The following is a 20,247-nucleotide window of genomic DNA, read 5'->3' as shown; positions in this document are numbered from 1 at the left end:
GTTACCGCTCTAAAGGGCTCTTCGGCAATACGCCAAAGAACGATTCGAACAGCGTCGTTCTCAGATTCTCGCTTGTGGATCTGTTGAGCGAAGATGTTACTTAGTGCAGCAGCTCATGCGGTGAGCTGTACTTTTTGCCACCAAAGGCCACAGCCTTTTTGTGATTGTTATAATCACACGCTCGATTAGCTCGCTGCATTGTGGGTGTAATTCCATTTGAACTAGTCTGCTACCCGCCGCGATGTGAATCAGGCCGCGTTGTCCGTCACGACCGCGTCGAGGCTTTCGGACCGCGTAAGCACTTCCGGGAGCTCGGCCCGATAGAGAAGTACTTTTTAACGCGTTGTAACGTTTTTTACTGCCATTTTTGAGCACATGAGCCAACGCGCGAAACTTTCCTCTAATTCGGAATTATCTCACGTAGGTAAGACTTTTCCCTATGCGCTCTTAAAACCTTGTCCAACTCGAGAGCGCCGCTTTGTATCAGTGACATGGTCGGGCGCTTCAAAGTAGTACCCCTGCAAGGTCAGAGCGTAGCGTGTTAACTTTAAGCAAAGATTAGCCTGTCTTTTTAGCTACTTTAACACAAATCTGTCAGTAACAACCTCAAAGTGTCGTCCACACAAGTACGGTCGACAGCCAAATGACGGCTAACGCAGTTGACGACCTGCTTGCGTTTCTTTTTTATTTGTGTCAGAACTGCTTCTAGCCCAGTATCGCTCGCATCCGTCCGTAACTTAGTCTCCAAATGCAGCTAAAAGTTTATAAGACAAGCTCCTATATGTTCCTGCCCGTTCGGCATCTCAAACGTTCTTTGGCGTTGACCATAGCCTAAACCAAAGCTGCGATCGGCGCTAAATCCCATACGAACCGCCTGTAATAGGAGTTGGTTAGTGGTTGTCAAAATCAGCTGGGTGGGCTATGACACTGTCAAAATCAACAACGAACTATTTGGTATTTCCAAGACTAACGGATTTTGGCCATCAACCTCTAAAATGAGGCCGGTGGATTCGAGAGCACAAATGTCCTTCTGGGGTGCAGAATGCGTTTTGTCCTTGTCCTCGTGTATGCTAATCTGTCAATACGCGCTGGCAACTATCCAGGGTGCTAAGGTAGCAAGCGAGTGTCGACATCGTAGTCAATGCAGAGCAGCGGGTATACGTCTTGTCTTCGTGGACCGCAGTCGGCAATGTTTGACACAGAAGCATCCCGTCCCGTTTTTTTTTATAAATACTATTTATCCTCCATGATCTGCGCCTGCGCATGTGCAACTCGCTGTGGCTAGGAGTAAATCGGAGGTGTATTGCTGATGTTGCTAATCAGGATTGCGTGCTTCAGTATAGGTGAATTTATCAAATTGCTCGAAGAGATAAAAGTATCGGTCAGGTGAAACCTTCATGAGATGCCTTCGTTGCTTTGCTATTTGCCTAGTTGGAGAAACCCGCTCTCATTCAGAGAATAGGATGGACACCGTTCGTTGATGAATGAATTTCCTCAGTACAACTATATTGACTTGAAGCGGTATCATGTATGATGGGGTGATCTAAGTTTGCGAGCAAAACCCGACAATAGCCCCGTACATCCATGCTCATAATCTTGTATGGGAACATACACGAACCCCCGGGACACAGCTGTGGACTTTGCGCAGCTTTACTCGGACTGCTACGCGGGGCGTGGAGCATCATACAGGCGGACTAATTCTGAGAATCTTGCATTGTCCGGCAGCCTTATCCGCTAGGCATAGGAAATTGCGTTTATGTCCGCTCTAGAGTCGAGTATTGAAATTTATCTTTCCGCAGAAAGGTTTCTCCTCCTCTCGAGGTAATTGGAGCACAAATTAGCCATTGGCGAACCCGTTTATGCAACTATACGTTCCAAAAGAGGTAAGACTTGAAATGACCCCGCTTCCCGCACTTAAGGCGTCTTCGATTAGTTGGTGGACGTTCATCGAACCACCCCGTCATGCCGCGTGCCCTACCATTCATAAATTCAAACCTGTTCTTCCTCGACGTTCCTGAGCCCCGCTACTCGCGGAACAATCACACAAGCATTTCAAAATTTGCCGGCGCAGCCTCAGTAGGATCGTTGGTGAAATTATCACTCTTGCACGCATCTTTGACATTCCTCAGAAAGCTATAAAAACTTTCTCTTTGACATTTTTTTTGGGTATGCAACTTTGATGGATCGAGAGCCACCCTTTTTAGAAATCTCTAAAACAGCTTCGTGTAAAATCGTACCCGTTCAACTGGAATTGCTTCAAATGCCATTTATCTCATGACCAAACTAATTCACGGCCTTATTGACTCTGGCAGCAATTCAAAGGCTTCTTTTCGGGAGCCGGTAAAGAGGCCAGCCCTGGGTATAGGCATTGAATTCTAACCGTAACGTTCATTGGCAAACGCATTGTAGTCCAGCTGCGGCAGGTCGGGCGAACGTACCAACAGTAGAGCAGCGTTGATGATGGCCGCGGGCATACGAACGACGAGAGCTTCGAGTCTCCTTCCGCCGCGTCCCTATCCCTTCCGTCCAGGCATCTTCCGTAAGCCGATCGAAGCTCTAACTTCGTTCCTAGTCGACGCAAAATATTGTCGTGCTTCTGGTTTAGGTTATTATCCGGGATTCGATCCGTTGTTGCTGCCACCAAAATGGGGCGAATAACAAAACTGCTACTGGCGAACTTAGCAGCCCCTTATATACAGGTCTGGGTTTTCTTTACCCTGAAATGTTCGCGGCGCGCATCGTTACAATATGCACTACATTCTGAGACCTAACATCCTACGTGCCTTATTTAGTTTCATCTTAATTGCATTTTTAGGTATCGATAGTTTATGTAAAACAAAAGGCATACGTCGGTTCTTTTTAATTGTCTTGAATGTCTAGAGCTTTTTCTTCTGATGATTTAACCATTTGTCGAAAATGTAATAGCAGACGACGTGTCTTTTGTCTTAACCCAGGACTTTCGGATTTTTTAGAGTGTACCTCCTTCCTGAAAGTGTGTAGGGAGGTAACACTTTAAGATTTCATTTTTTTCCATTTCTACGGATTTGGTCAAGATGACATTTTATGATTGAATTGACAGGAATTATGTTCTTGTGTATATTCCTAAATCCCAGGATTTGTTAGATGATCCCGGTATCCACCGTCGGGTGAGATTCCTGTATATCCCAACGAAGTACCTACATGTTTTAAGCGCATGTCACCTTTCTTGTTTAGGTTTTTTCTAAATGATAGTAAACCTATTTCGTATTCTTATTCTTAATCATGTCTCGCCTGGTGAGAGATTTGTGCTGCATCACGAGTTCGTTCCGGTGCTTTTTGACGTTCTTGTATCATTCTCTTTAGATGTTCGTTGACAGTACGAATAGTCCTCGCAACAGCCCGGTTCCTAAGGATCACTTGATTTGTGCCGAATTCTTTTTACAAAACCTTTTAAAATTTACCGCCAAAAAATTGTCGGCGTCGTCAGAAGCAGTATGCAGCACCTTAGGAGGTCCTAAAGCTTACATTCAAGATAAAACAACGATATCTGAAGAACGTTTGTTTCTTTTTCATCATTACATTGAAACCAGCGCGGCGCTTCTTAACAGTTGTGTACTCGTGATTTGCACCACCCATTCAATAAAATCATTGTGTAAATTATTTGTTTAACAGTACTATACACAGATACCAAGGAAATCTATGTATCTATAGCTTCTGACTAGAACTACCGGCGTTATAGCAAACGGGAAAATGACCTGATTTGTGCTATTCAACATTCTTTTATTCAAAATAGTAAGTATATCTTGGAGATTAACATAGCCCATATTTTACTAATAGAGCTCAGTAAATAATGCTTTTATTTTCGTTAAGGCTATTATTACTTAAGTATACTATCTAGATAAAATAAATTCACATAAATCCACAAAAGCCTTTTCTATTTACCACATTCAACGACGCAGGTTTCATCGTATGACAGCATAGCTCAGTCGTGAAGCTGAACTTACAAAGTTCTGGTTGAGGACCGAAAGGATAGAGGTCGATGAACGTAATTTTCTGACACGTTCCAATTTGAACATAAATCTTCTTCCTTTTGCAATAGACTATAAACATCAGAATGAGATTTTTAATAGTCTCGGCCAACCAGGTTGATCAGCCAGACTGTTCATCAAAACTGTACCGTGTTGCTAATAGCTTTTACTAATATCTTGCAATTACCATATCGTAGCTTTAACGTGTGGCAATGATGGTAAACATTGTAAATGTTACCTCAGCACTGTGCAATATGGTGGCTTATTTACCTGCTTACTACATTCCATGTGGAGCTAAAAGTGTTGTGTAAAATTATCTGATTACATAACGCCACATGAGACCTGTCATATAATGTTTTTAATCTAAACCTATAATTTAAAGAAATCCTTTGAATCAAGACAGCCTTTTCTCCCTCCCTCGCTCGCTCTCTTTCCCTCTCCCCCTCTCTCTCTCTCCCTCAAAAGGTGCGAACACAAAAAGAAAACAGTAACATCAAAAAATTTCATAACACACTGGATAGCTAATTACCGAACGGTATCATCCAACCCAATAAAAGATATATACTGCACATATATCCTACAAAATAAGACAATCGTTCAGATAATCATATAACGCCGTGATTTTCACGCTGTAGTACTTTAATTGCCCCAATGTGAACATCTTACTGTCCGTCGATCATTACAATGGTGGTAATGCTTCGTATATAAACTTCGTTTTCTACGAAGTGTGCCAGTGTCTATATTTTTCAGTTCTGATAGATATATTTCTCTCGCTCTTAGTCATATCATTTATACATATACAAGGTGGATCACTCATACAGAATCAACATATCCATGTACCCTTGGATTTTTCCCTTTAACATTTAATTTTTTTTCGTTTCTATGTGTGCGACGTTGCACGGAGCTAAGCCGCATAACGACCGGCAACGTCACTAGTAAAAGCTAATGGTAATAAATAAATAGATTCGTTTATTCATTTATCTACTATGATACATTATATATACATAGAGGGTTTACTGGATGCGTATATGCATATCTATATATGCCAGTGTCAATATCGATCGTATGTGCATTAGTATATAGAGAAAATGTCAATGATTTGAAAAAAATATGTTTTTGTTAAAAATTTATCTCAAGACTATTTTTTTCTAAGCCATTTTAGGGGTATCAGTCCACAACAAATGCACTCACAGGGAATCTAACACGGAACTAGTTAAGCGCTATCGTAAATGACTGACATGGCTATGGTCTGAGTAACAGTTCAGTTGCCGTCTACTAAATGGTTAGATTTAACGTACTACTGATGATGCAATGCTGCCCATTAGGTAAATGTACAAACTGAAAATTTTTATTCGCACAATTTTTGCTTAAATTGCAGAATAATAAATGCAAATGACAGTTTATTTTTCTGATTCATTTAACAGCGCAGTCCCCTATATAATGGGACCTGTAGCCCTTTTGCTCTGCAGCGTCTTTTGCGTTAGGGTTAAATAGATGTATCTAAATTAAAGATACATGTTTTTATAGGTCAACTTTGTATAAACATTAGGTTAGATGAAATTTTCACTTTGTTTTTTAGTAAAAATACATCAATATTACACGATTTGCCCAAAACTATCAATTGTAATAATAATGCGTTGAGAATAGATATTGAATCGCACGTGCAGGGGACATTAAAGCCCCCTTTTATGTATGTCCGTCATACACTGCACTTTTCGCATATATATATATATAGTACTTGTATTTGAAAAATTATACTACTTGTCAATTTTCTCATAATGGAACAGTAGTCATGATATTATCTATATGCACGTATCATAAATTTCATACATCCTTATACTATCGCCTATATATTCATATTACCAACATTCAGGAAAATTTCGCGTTACCACATAATATTGCAGACGATTAGAATCCGAATGTGCTCCGATCACTTTCTCTTTACAGTCACAGCTTTTAAAAATAGCCCAAATTGGAGACAAAATGAATCGGTGAGCTAGCTATCCTAATGACTAGGTTTTTTTAGTTCTGCGATATTTAGAGAAGAGGAAATTGAACATTTTTTCTTCTAGTAGACTTGTTTTTAATGCGTTGAAGATCAACCTTCTTCACGATAAAATAAGCTATCCATACTTTAGTCATGCGTCAGTAGGGGACCGTCGAAATTATAAGGCAACGTAAGAATTATGGCCAATGCTAGCCGTGGATTATTCCTCTATTAGTTCCATATTTTTAGCAGCAAATTTTACTGATACGTTGTTAGAATAAAACTACAAATGGACCCATCTAAAAGTAATTATGACCATTCATCTCTTTAGGAACTCTTTGCTTTGACCGTGAAATCTACCTTAAAAGCATCGTAACATACTTCCCCTATGAAAACAAAGCGGATAGTGCGCGCAAAGCGCTTGTTGCACTGCTTAGTCCGCTCTATAAATGGAGTTGTACTTTTTTTGAGGAACAACAATGCCATTCTTCATAAAATGGCCAAAACTTCTAAATAAATACATTTCTTATATTCAACCACACTGGCGACGGGAGCGGCAAACTTATCGCTTATTATAAAAGTAGGACAAATTGATGACTGAATTATGCATGTCTCTTGCAGATAAAATTTCCGGTATAAGCGAGACTATATATATTTCTAGGGAGATTACTAGGATTTATATCTTAGAAAGGAAACACATTTTTCCAGGGGTACTTTCATAGGAAAAGCAAGACGACGCTACAGTTTAGTGAATTGTCAAGTATGCTAAAAGGCGGCCTTGATAATAATAACGCTAGAAATGCTAAAATTTAGTTGATATTATATGTCGGACAGACTCCATATACGCTTTACTCTTGTCTGTAATACCTACACAAACTTCAATAGCATAACCAGTACTCTACTGTCAAGCTGCCATGATCCATCTCGATTCATTGTCTTCCAACGTGCATAGTGAATGAGTATCTTATTTTACTACTGGATCTTTTCACTTGCGTAATGCTTCTTATTTTTTCCCCTTTTCACTATATTTACGATAGGTATTGGTGTCAAGTGTTTTATAATAATCCTTACGTACTTAGTACTCGAGATCTACTGCTCCCGTAACTGTGTTTAGAGAATTGACGAAAACAATAAGGAAAATGATTATGTCATCATGTCGACAAACAAAAAAATTGATGAAACAAGCTTCTTTTTGCATATATAGGAAAGCTGGGTAAAATGAACGAACGCATCTCTTAGTGGCAAACTGCGAGCTCGGACCATAAGGAGCCTGCCTATATTTAGAGTAGGTATTTAACGGACTGGACGCTTTTGGCTTGATTGAAATATGTGACATTCGTATACATTCATTCACCTGATTAAGGCCACTAACTTCCTTCAATACTACTTTTAATTAGCATATTATCTACATTGTGTGCTTCATCTGTCGAAGAAGGAGGAAAATTGTTCATCATCTGAGGTTAATAAGCAAACAAAAAGTAATTCTCTCAGGCACATTGGAACGCTGATGAACCCAATTCAGTTTGCATGGATCCACTGAAAGATTCCGTTTTCCTATTTCTATCGAAGTCGCCTGTTTCGATTTACGGTTTGTAAAAATCTACATTGCTAGTAGCACACAATTTTCTTGCAAAAGTCTGCTAAAAATTAACGGGCACAGCTTCAGCTACGGACAGCATAATGGTCATACGAAACAATAAGATGGATAAACTAATTCGAATCAAAGGAGTCAATGTTACGGCGTCTGCTGTACAATCTAGAAAAAAAATCTCAGTTTGTGTACACAATCAAGCACGTTAATAAACAGTACAGTTGGTAGTGTATCTTCACCTAATTAGCTAGAGACCGGCCGCCATCATGACGTAAGAAGATGCCGCTATATTGGCTTCCACTTCGGCCGTGTCATTGTTGAACGTATCTATTATATTTGTATAATTAAGGATAACTATTAGCAGCGTGGGACGTTTCATAGCTCGATAAATTACCGAAAACAGCTAAATGACAGATTGAAAAAGTAGAAATAAATCAACAATAACTTGATAAATAATAAAATATTGGACAGTTCGCCTTATCCTTATAATATATAATCTATACAATTATTGCCAGCTCGGGTAGACACTTGGCTGCTTACGGGGCGCTTTTTCCACTTTCTCCTTCAACAGCAAACGGATGTTCGAACAGTCCTATTTGCCTTCCGTGTATAAAATGTTTGTAAAGTGCCATTGGTTGGCAATCGTGGAAAACTTACAAACGGCTGTCACCGCTTTAGATGACCGGTGCAAGGACGAACCAAGTAATTGATTATGACTCAAGAAATGCTGATTAGATATTACACTGGGTGTTCAACAAAAGGCTTCTGCCGCACAGATATATAACCAGTGCTTAACCAAACAGACTCATTCCAACCGCCTCGACCTTTCTAGGCAAATTACCCAGCACTAAAGCGAGATATTTTCAAACGGCTTTGGCATATAAAAGTGGCACTATTCTATTTTACTAGTATTCTACATTCGGTGTCAATAAAGACATCTTCTAACTTTTTCCAACGACCAACCGATACGACCAGTGGAACCGATATATCGTATTTTAGCGATCGCAGACAGGATGATTTGCTGAATAACTAAACTAGTAGTGTTTAAATGAGCTCGACTGTTTCAGGCGTTGTCCGGCAATTTTTCGTGTTTCCGTACGTGAAGTATCGAAATTGTAGGGGACTCAGATGTTACTGAGGAGCAGAGAATACCGAATAGTTTCATGTTTCTGACCATGGTCCCACCGACGTTGTTTGGAAGCTAAGAAAATACCTTCCGCTGGTGTCACTTAAAATCAGTAACAAGAATTGAAAAAAGTGTACCACGAAGTATGAAGATGACCCCAAGATGTACGGAAATTTCTGTCTTACAATGATTACATCTTCACGCATGGCAAGGCACTTGATCACAGCGCTTGAAGGCTACACATTGCCAACAATGGCAGAGAGCTGTCGTTGCCTGCTAATTCAGCAGATCTCAATATGTTAGAGAACTTCTAAAAAATACCGAGGGCTCGAAATAATAAATACTTTAGATTTTTGTGAAAAAATCACTAATGTGTGGCAGCAGGATCCATTAATAGCGGAGGCAGAGAAGAACTGCATCAGAAGCATGTCCCAAGAAGTGACGACAGTCACGCTGCAAGAGACGGCACCGCAAAACACTGGTGCTGCACATCGTTTGTTAGCAGTTTGCCGATTTTTTTTATCAACATGTAGGGCACCAGTGGAAAATAGAATAATGTCACTTCCTTCAATCAAAACCCGTTTGAAGATGTCTCGTTCTGGTATTGCGCAATGGTACAACAGTACCACCTTCAAAGAAATACAAGCTATTGACTTGCAAGCTGCCATTGCTTTTCGTCCATTAACGCAGTATACATACTAAATAAAACTATAACTTTGTTTGCTATTGTTAATTTTCAAAAATTCAGGGTGAATATAAATACTAGATTTGCATCAATAAATTGCTAAAGACAGAGGAAGGCTGCTGTTTGAAGCTTTTAATTCATTTTGCTTCAAAGATGAGTTCGACAAATATCTAGTATCCTTAACAAGTAAATTGAAAAAAATGCTACAGAATCCACCTTAATTTGCAAAAGATTCTTCTCGACTTACTCTGTATAACAACAAGATAGCTACACGGTGTATTACTTGAAACTAACGGGTAGCGTCGCGTCGCTGCACATAAGCATTTATCAGCCACTATCTTAGTGCGATGCGACTCTAATGATAACTAGAGACCTTCCGAGCTTAAATTTTTTTACCCGATAAATAACTGGGAATTCCGTCGCCTTGTTCGTTAATGCAGGTCCATAATTCTGAAATACAAAAAATATGAGGAAAATGAGAACCTTGAAGAACTCTCGTGAAAAAGTTTCAAGCGATTATACAACAAAATCTATAAATACAAGGTTGATAAGAAAGTTTCCGCGCCTTTTTCATTACATAAAAAGCACCACATTTTTATTCCTATGAAGATGGAGGGTACCACAAGACCTTCAAACTGAAGTCGAAAAGGGCAACTTTGATGATATTTACCATGTGTAGCCTTATATTGTGGAGCCTGATGGACTCGCCTCTTTTGTCAGATTTTTTCTCTTGATTAACATGGCTGACTTAATACAACTGGGCTAAACAAACGTGCCGATTAACTATCCGGTTTGCAGAAAGCAATTATGGATGAATTCCCTTAAATCAATTTGTAATTCTAGAATATGTCAGGTTTCCAAAATAAAATATTTTCGGATCTGGCCTTCTTTCGTGAAATTACTCATTCCTATCTCTGATCGATGCACACGTACAGACAGCACTTCTCATTATCGGTAATAATCCCACCCACAAATCGGCCATCATTGCCTCGTAACGCTCAATACTGGGCGATATGCAATGTTAAGCCGTAATTTTTTATTGTATTAGAGAGTTCATGATGCGTTCAAGATTGATGCTTCTTTGCAAGTCGTTGAGGTCCAAGATGGTTAACGACGGTCGTGTGGCTGACTTTTCGGCATATCCCCGTTTATCGGATGTATTCCTTTGAAGGTATTTTCAGAGGATCGGTATCAAATTCAGATGGTTGGCCAGAGAAAAAGGTGCCCTTTGAGTGCCAAACATCATCTTCAAATTAGGAAAACCACTCTTAAACAGTCCTTTCAGCGATAGCGTTGTTACCGTACGCAAAGCAAATGTCCCTACAACTTTGTTCGACTCCATCGCGTTTGGTGCCGTCAGCCCTTGCATGACAGCAGAATTTTATGTAATTTGCAAGAGTGGTATAAATACTGCTTTGTTAAAGCGATCTCCATAAAACTTTTTCGGGGGTGTCCGGATTCAAACAAGCGACTTCTGCGAAACTAGCTTATGACACCAATCTCGCCACCGCCCTATTCATTAACTTCACGCGAATTCGAACGGAAGAAGTCTAAACATACGGTAGATTCGTCGTATATTTAGTGCGTTTAGCTGGATCATATAATATGGGAAAGAATCAAGTATTGTTACTATCGTTTGGATGCATCTTGAGTTTACTTTGGGAACAGTATGTTGTTCGCGAAAAGTGAGAGAATATCATTTATCGGCTCACTCTATTCAACAGATCTCTGCTTTTTAAGTCAGAAATGTAGAGTTTATCATTCCCATTTCCTCCCGGTTTTTTGTATTTCCAACCACGTATTTAACCACTTGTATTCACAGAAAAAATTTCACTATTTTTGCGTTGTCTCACTGCTTTCATTTACCAGATGGCTTTCTTCTTTATTTACCACAAGGTCCAGATGACCAAACTCGTTGGAGCTTTCAAATATCGGATGGCTTTCTTTTTTAACACAACATCCAGACGACCAAACTCGTTGGAGCCTTCAGGTATCAGATGGCTTTCTTCTTTACCACAATATCCAGATGGCCAAACTCGTTGGAGCTTTCAAATACCAGATGGCATTATTCCTTGTCATAACGACCAGACAACCAAACTTATTGGAGCTCTCAAGTATCAGATGACACCACAACGTCCAGGCAACCAAACTCGTTGGAACTTTCAAATACCAGATGACACTATTTCCTGTCACAATATAGCATTTGTGCTATTTATTTTCGGTTAGCTTTACAAATGAACTAAATATTTTATCTTTTATCTCTGGCCGTGAGTTCTATGACGAATGTTTACGCTATCAAACATACGTTCATTGTTATAACCTTTTTATTATGCATGAGATAAGCTAACATAAGAACATTCAGAAAATGATGGCCAAACTTTAAACCCTATATATAAGCATTTTTCCTCGAAATTTAAAAGCTTTCCAAGTAAGCTGGGTATCAAAATCATTCCCATGTAGAAAAAAGTTGGTGTTGAGATCTTAAAAATGAAGATATACACTGCACCAACAGAGACATTTTGAATTCTCGTATTTTTCTGTAAACCTACCGTTCGACCGTCAAATAGGTAATAAAATAAAGAAGATTAGTAAAGTATAGCAATAACGTAAACTAACCTAAGTCATCATCATAGGTAACATCAACATAGGAGACTCACTAGTAGAACTAGAACGTGCAAGGAAGCTACACACTGCACAATTTACTGGGCATTTTGAACTTGGTATACAAGTGCACGACGGCAAGTATAAGAGCATATGATACTAGATTATAGACAGGAGACTAGCCTGGATAAGTGAACACTTTTGAAGAGGTTAAAACAACCCAATGAGGAAGACTACACTAGCTACTAGAGAGACAAAGGAAAAAAGAAAAGAAAAAAGAGACCTGGGCTCTAATAACTGTAACATCCGCTGGAGTAATCATATGTCAACCCGGATAGCGTACGGCACGATTGTCATACAGAAGAACGCATGTCTCAACGTTTTCAAAAAAAATGCGAGAACACTTTTTCTCTCTCAAATTCATTCCACCATGCAATTTATCAGATAAGATGAAGGCGCACATAAGTAAAATAATAACAATAATAAAATAAATAAATATCGATTTTAAGGTTTCGACAGCAGTTTCCTTGCTTTATCTTCATGCCTGTATTCAATAGCTCTCATCATGTCTAGCCAAGGCGAGCCAACAATGCACGTGAAAAAGCTCATTAGTGTTATCCATTTCCAGTAATTTTTTTTAACGATACCCCTTTCTACTGATTTATCTCTGCTTATTTTCTACATAGCGAAAAAACCTGCTATTATGATTTTGAAATCCTCAAAAACAGCAAATGTTCTTTGAGCGTTTAGTATTTCCAAACATATTTAAAATAAAATAATATTTTTTAAGGCTTATCAGAGGATAGTTATAGCATGCGAAAAAGCGTTAGATGGTAGGAAATAAAAGCGTATATATGTATAGTTAGAAAATGATCGAGCAAAAATATATGTTATTAGTATTTTTGGTAGTATAGGATTTTTGGGTGCTAACCTGTGATACGATCTGGGTTCTACATCTGTGATTTTCGAGAAGTCGTCGACGTTCTTTCGTGGTTCTCAATGGTACAGCGGCAGTTCGGTTGAGCATCGGCGGTGGAGGAGCAGCTCCGGTGCAGCTGTCAGGTGAAGTGGCCGTACCGCTACCGCCGCTCCTGCTTCCACCACTCGTGCTCCTACTACAGCTGATAACGCTTGTGGCGCTAGCTGCACTGGGAGATCGATGCTTCTTGATAAGATGCTGCTCGAATGAGAATGGCGTGGGGAACGCTTTGCCACACAAACGGCACTTGAGACCAGACTTTGACTGCGAAACCATTAACCATCTTTATTGATAATTATAACTGTAGAAAACGTTCAGTACGTCCGTTTGTATATAAGAAGCAGAGTACAGTTAGTAACATTACGTATGTTGCGGTTTCGTACCTACGTAGATCATGGACCGTTAGAGGCTGAGTTTTCATTGGTCATGAACATTTTCCAGAAAGCAAATTCGTAATCAAACCTTTGGAAAATTCGTATTCCCCGTCGGCTTAAGTTGTAAGGCATATTGCGCTTCTGGAGGATGAAATATTTCTTTGTGTCTTATTAACGTTGGCAGGGAATCGAACATTTTCCTGCAAAATAGACATTACGAGGAGATACAGGATAATTATCGTTAATTTTGCTCTAATCGTACTTGGACGATGTACTGGAAATGAGCCAGTATCACGCAACGCGAAGAAGTACCATTAAAACATTGTTTCAGTTATCTATTCTTCTGTCGATCTATTTTCTTTTTCTATCTAAAATATTCTGGAATACTGTGTGACCTTAGCCGCGAACACTTTAGGCGGCCACCTATTGTGGTACTCTTAATTAATCGTTTTAGCCATAGTTTTTCTGTTTGCTGTCATTTATTTACTCTATCTAGATATACACATAGGTAAATCATTTTGATGTATGCCATCACTACAAGAAGCGTAGTTGTTTTTATCTATTTTCGGCGGTATAGCAATCGGTCCGTACCTAGAATTGAATACTGCGGTAAGGTAGAGTTTAAACTACCGGTATGCAGCCTCACTTTTCTTCTAACAAACTGCTCCATTAGCCGATTTATTGTCCTTTACGGAGTATCCATAAAAATGAAAATAGGAGAAATCAGGTCTTCATTAAATATGGCACTGGGACGCAATAAAAAGGTGACGATCAGCATGCGCCTGCGCTGAAACTTCGTTTACTGTGAAACTGTACATTTGTAGTAAAATTCGTGTACAGCTGGTTGAAAAAGCCCTTTGAAAGATGACATCTAATTATTACTCATATACGTAGCTTAAATGCGTCGACACTTATAAATGGCACATGAAGCCTTTTTGGAATACGTTTAGCTGGAATCAAAATATGTATGCAAAGCTCTATTGCGATATGCTCATGAACACATGAGAACTCCATATATATGCTTTTCGCTTCAACGCTAAATAATTTCTAGTATTTTTGAGGGCAACTAGGGCTGACAAACAGTATGCATAGGTATTATTCGATCTCCACAACAAGGAAGTACAAAGAGCTATGAGAAACGTAGAACAACAATCAATTTTTTTTAAAGCTGTGGATAACACTGTGATAACCTAATTGTGGGATAAAATTTTCAGTAAACGAGATCAACAAAGCTCTGCAGAAACAACGAGGGCCTTACTAGTTACTTAAAGCGATATCTTTGTCAATAGATCTCAGACACTAGGTGTGTCATCTATCAATCTAATAATAATTTGAAGATATGCGAAACATCGTACGGGGTATGACCTTGTAGAACCTACTGAATCTACTTTGTCACAAGAAATGGCGCTAACCTTAATTTACGACATGCAATGTCTGCAGGATTTTTTTCTTTTAATCTACAAAATCTCAAATTAGCTTTAATTTACCTGCACTTATTGCACTTGTATCCACTATTGTTGTTGCTTTTGGTGCTTCGAGCTCCATTTGTACTAGGCTGAGCACCACTTGCATGTTGTAGTCTTATGTGTAATTCGAGGTCAACCGTACTCCCAACGGCTTCGTACGAACATTGTTTACAGCGTAAGACCTGTAAAAATAGTATAGACACAATGAGTTAAAGCGCACATAGTGTGTGCCTGCTCTAAAATAGTGCACCTTCATTATGGTTTTATGTCTCCTTAAAATCTGCATGTAGCTAAAAAGTCACCTAAAAGGCATGTACGCCCTAGGCCCAGAAGAATCTAGATGCACATGCGGATTCACTATCATAGATTGAACTTTAGGGTGCTTCAGGTACGTTATTTTGACCAATAACTTTCATTGCATCCTCTCGAAACTGCTCATTGATGCATTTCAATGTATTACGCTACAATTTCAAATAATCTTTGACTTGCCTTTTGCTTGAACTTGATCAAAATTAATTTTGTATTCAAGCAAGTTTCTTGCAAAATTTGCATGGAATACTCTTATTCTCACATTCAAACAATGACGGAAATATGAATATCAGAAAGAGAAATATCACTATGGGGCTGAGAAGCCTTCATACACCACTGATGACAGGACGAGTTTATATGTACAATATTTAAATAAAAGTGCGATTGTTTGAATGATGCTTCAAAGGCGAGTTGGGACCAAAAAAGCTGAAAGGTGTAGGTCAAAAACAAGGTTTTTTTTTATAACCGTCGTCTTCTACAGTTCAAAAGCTGGGTATTACGAGTTTAATTGAGTTGCTCCACTGTCACTGCTGCGGAATGCTGAATATATTCCACAGAGCTGTCGGTCAAAATAGGCTTAAACAAGTCCTTGATGATAACAATACACCCTGACACGTCGCTGCTTTTATCGCGTAGTTTGCGGAAAAACTCGATTCTCAACACTTTTGCATTCACCAGAGCTAACTCATTTCAGCGTTCTCTTTTGTGCAAGCTTTCGACACACTTAGACGTTAGGACGATCGAAAAAATCTAATAAAATTATCGATTCTTATTATTCATTTTGCGGTTATAAGGACTCAAAGGAACGATGCCAAAAATACTTGAATCAGAGGTGTATTGGTTTTAAGGAGGCTACTAATATTCGTATGACTGAAACCTGAACACTTGGTGCGGATCTTTTCAACATTTTCAACAAACACTATGAGCGTCCAAACTTCCTGAACGCGTTGTTGCTACTAGCTAAAATAAAATATACATTATAACTCAAATCCCGTGGACAATATCCTTCACTGTAGTACAGTCAGAGAATGACTCAGTCTAATAGGATAAAATCAATGAGTTTTACACACATACTTACACACAATAAGGCTTAAGATTTAAACCTCATATTTTAAAAATGCCGGGCCTGTTCTAAAACTACAGTCGAAACTGCCTTTTTTTTGATAAATAACCTGTCGAGATAACAGAATCCATGGATTTATGTCATCTAGAAGATTTTCAGTTGGTGTGGCTGAAACTGTAACGTGTTCGTTGAATAGCGGGTTGATTGAATTGTAGGAAAGAATCTCTGCAAGGCCCTGCTTGAAGTTGATTGAATTCATTGAGTGTAAAAAAAGTCAATGCCTTAATTTCACCTTACGATTTAAATTAGTTCTTTTTTGCATATCCACTAGATGCAGCCGTTCCAAAATCCGGACAACTTCGTAGCGACGAGATCCGGTCCAGTTTATTAATCATCTTGTCCTTTATATATATAGCCTAAAAGAATGAGCAAAAATGATGTCTTGAGCCGGTCGATAACAGCTGATCGAACAACCCTAATCTTTTTCATGAACGGAGAAACTGTTTCCACACAGAAAGAAACAAACGCATCCATATAGTGAGATTGTATCGTTTGCCAAGGATCAAGTGTCATAAAGGTTGTATAGGACAACCCAATTCTCGCGATGATACGGCAACGACGTACAGTGCATATCGTGTAAAGTAGTTAGATGCACGTTGAACTACATGAATGCGGTCCAGGCTCTAATCCAAATAGGCTCTAAAGACGGATGATGTACGGCATTTGAAAGTCGGCTAAGAAATGTCATCTGGTCCAGACAAGAGTCTTGTTCTATCGTTCTCTGTCCCATGGGTTGATTAAGTAAATTCATATTTAGTATGCCTTGGACTTAGAGGGTAAATATTTGGAGAATGTATCCAAATGAACGCAATAGACGGTTAGATAACAAGGCCTACAGGGCTTCCGGCCCAAAAATTCTTAGATATACTTTATCTAATCACAGCATTTTTATACACGGAGGATAGGCGCAATGCGCGTGGTAACTACCTTCATTCCCTGTGGATGTTCAACATGATTCAAAATCATTAGCGCAGCATTCAACCAGATAGACGCTTATACGAATCATAACAAACACGCAAGATTAACTAATGCGAGAATTTTCCTGCTGTTCTTCGATTGGAGTAACCAATTTCCAGAAGTTCACTTATCTAAGGTCTAAAAGAAACTAACTATAACGTTTAAGTACAGCTAAATATTGAAAACCTTGACTATTCGAGAGTAAAACAATTCACCGACATGATTTTCCTTAATAGATCATTCAAACGATAGAACTCTATTTAAACAATTTCAGTTTTAGAAAGGTGTCCTCAAAGAACAACTTGGTAGTTATCTCAAATGACAACATAAAAATATGTAAGAGCGCTTTGGGTATTTTGAGAGGTGACACAATTTTGACCTTCACTTTAATTAAAAACAGCCAATATGATTCCTTGAGCGCAGTAGGTAATCCTCAAGGGATATTTTCTTTGAAGATACGGTGAGTTGGAACGAATTATCTTTTTTACAACAAACACGTGAATAAGGTTGACACAGATAAACATTCTAAGATGCAAGTGTAAGTATAAAAGTAAACGCTCACGATACTCGAAAAAACTTACGCTTTGTGTATTTTCGTTTGTGTATTCATATTTTGTTGAAAATATAGTATATACAAGACCGTTTGCACGATAACGAGGAGCACGAGTTCATGATTGAGTCCAAATGGTAACGGATTGTTATGAAATTTCAATAAAATGCGTAACCCACAAGTAATTTCTCTTATGGGTCATTACCTATAACATGTTATAGACTATATAGGATAACATATTATTGCACAATGGTCCCATATCTCTTTCACTTATTTAACTTAACCTATGCAATTTGTTTACAATGTTTTTCATCCTCCCAAGGCGCGGCTCACTGTATTGATGCTGAGAATTTTTAGTCGTTGCAAGTAAGTACTCATGGTTATAGTCTAACAAACTTTCACACAACTTAGTAAAAATATTGCCTGTGGGTTTTACGGTAACCGAGGAAATGAAAGGTCATTGAAACGGAATGACTCTCCGTCCTTATCAACTTTGTAAATGAATACAAAATAAAATATGCCTGAAAATGTCTAAAGCCATATAATCGTTCCAAAATATTTACTATTCTATGACCTATAAATACATTCGTATCGCTAATTCCAAAGCATAAGTTATCTCACACTAAACTACCTGCTTCAGCATAACTTAAGAACACTCTTACTATACATATGATACCTATGATTTCTTTTTACTGTCATCAACGATCGAGCAGTCCTTTGTCAACACGTACTGAGTGGACACGAAATACGTAGAATTCTGTTATAAACAATGGAGTGCTAAACGCCCCAATGAATATTAGTATTTTGGCCACTAAGCTTTAGTTAGAAATATACTAATGTAAAAAAAAATGGGAATCAATGATTGAAAGTGCTATAAATCATTGTGGAGGCAAAGCAAAGAAACTGAGTCATTCTGCGTAGCATCAGCGGCCAGTGTAATTTTACCGTTGTCGGCAAAATGTATGTAGTTTCGTACGAGTACGTGTGCGAATGCAAGAAAGATTTAAACGAATGTATTAATATAGAAATTTACCTCTGGGTGCCGAACGGCCTGTTGAATTTGCCCACTTGTTAACGGCTGCCCTCTTGAAGTCGGGTTATGCTTTGCCTGTATTTGGTGTTCGATGAGGGATTTTTGGAAGGCAAACTTCTTGCCACACTTCTCGCACCGATGCCAGGCCATTGCGGCAGCTCTATCGACCTCACAGCCACAGGCAGACACAACTGCTAATATTGTTACACTCTGATTTTGCTTTACAACATTCTGATTTATTCCGCTTGATTATCTTCCACCGACGGACTGACTTATTGTCTAATAGGCAGATTAAATATCTAACTTAAACGTTCTTTTCCTTTTTGCGTGTTTTGCTTTACAATATATGAACTGAATTTCAGAGATGAACTGATACGTATTCCATTTGTTGATTTCATTTTGTTTAAATATTTAGTACCTTCCAATGTCTCACAGGTGCGTACATTTTCCTCCTTTTGCTTTGCCCAGATTCGGCTGGCAAACGCTGAGAACCCACAAAGGTGCGTCGGGGTTACAGCCACACAACCAAGAAATGACGGGTAGTGGTATTTTATTAATTTTAGTGTCGCTTATAAAAACTCTTATTTGATACAACTGCTGCTCCCTTTGATGTTTCTTAAAATAAAGGTGAATCCGCTTTGGCAAGTTTGCTCTGTTCAAAGGCCGTCCTCTTTTGCCTCTGTCTCTGCCGGCATTGCTTCGGTACTCTCGTTTGCATAGTTTTAGTGGACACGCGCTCTTTTGTACAACTACTTTATTAGATTATGCATTATTACCAGCATTGCTCTCGATATGAGAATATTTTACACCCAGACACTTGCCTAATGAATGAGGCTTTACAGGATAGTTTACTTAATTTAAAATAGATTTTCTTCGTCAGTTCTCCGTCGGCATTTACGTAACGGCGTAAATGTTGAGTAAAGTCAGTTGTTGCTCTATTGAAAGGTCCACCTCCCTTTCTCATAACAATGAGTTCACTCATCCCAACGCTATGTCGTTTCACTACGAACAATTCCCAGCGACTAGCTTTCTGTCTACTGTTACCGCTGCCACTGAGGTCACTCTGCTATTACTGGACAGCGTTCATCCTTGCCGTCGCACCCGACAGTAGACGGACGGAACGTTGTCGTCATCGAAATAGGCGAAAAGAACGCAACAACAGAATAGAACAACAAAAACAATAGGACAACGCTTTGCGCTGCTGCCGCTATTGCCTCATTTCTTTCTTCTTCTCTGCCTGCTTTTGCCTGCTCCGTCGTCCGTTCGTTCACTCCCTGTCCCAAAACCGGCAGCAATTATTGTTTCTGCTGTTTTACTGTTGTCATTGCTGCTGCTGTACTGATGCTCGGTACCTTGGTCCGTGGTAGCGGCTGTGTAAAGCAGCGACTTTCAGGCCAGAGGAGAATTAAACTGGCACAGAACGGCGACGCGTCATAAAGCAGCAATGACCTACCCTATG

The 20,247-nt window shown here is 39.1% G+C and overlaps 1 protein-coding gene across 2 annotated transcripts in view; it reads right to left on the bottom strand.

The window, feature by feature from the left end:
* LOC111253875 (uncharacterized) overlaps positions 1 to 19,342 on the bottom strand; it is a 29,975-nt gene extending 10,633 nt beyond the window's left edge. For both annotated transcript variants that reach the window (XM_086974421.1, XM_022814020.2), the window contains exons 1-6: positions 19,207 to 19,342; positions 18,789 to 18,956; positions 14,838 to 14,998; positions 13,439 to 13,550; positions 12,929 to 13,240; positions 9,793 to 9,846 (exon numbers count right to left, since the gene is read on the bottom strand). In XM_086974421.1, the coding sequence (XP_086830547.1) occupies positions 9,793 to 9,846; positions 12,929 to 13,240; positions 13,439 to 13,550; positions 14,838 to 14,998; positions 18,789 to 18,956; positions 19,207 to 19,233 (834 nt within the window). In that variant the 5' untranslated portion in view covers positions 19,234 to 19,342. The remainder of the gene's footprint in view (positions 1 to 9,792; positions 9,847 to 12,928; positions 13,241 to 13,438; positions 13,551 to 14,837; positions 14,999 to 18,788; positions 18,957 to 19,206) is intronic.
* Positions 19,343 to 20,247: the final 905 nt, after the last annotated feature.

This window comes from Varroa destructor, unplaced genomic scaffold, assembly GCF_002443255.2.
Source record: "Varroa destructor unplaced genomic scaffold, Vdes_3.0 BEIS01000007.1, whole genome shotgun sequence".
Taxonomy (NCBI): domain Eukaryota; kingdom Metazoa; phylum Arthropoda; class Arachnida; order Mesostigmata; family Varroidae; genus Varroa; species Varroa destructor.
The sequence above is the reverse complement of the archived record's forward strand: the minus strand, read 5'-3'. Positions and strand labels throughout refer to the sequence as shown.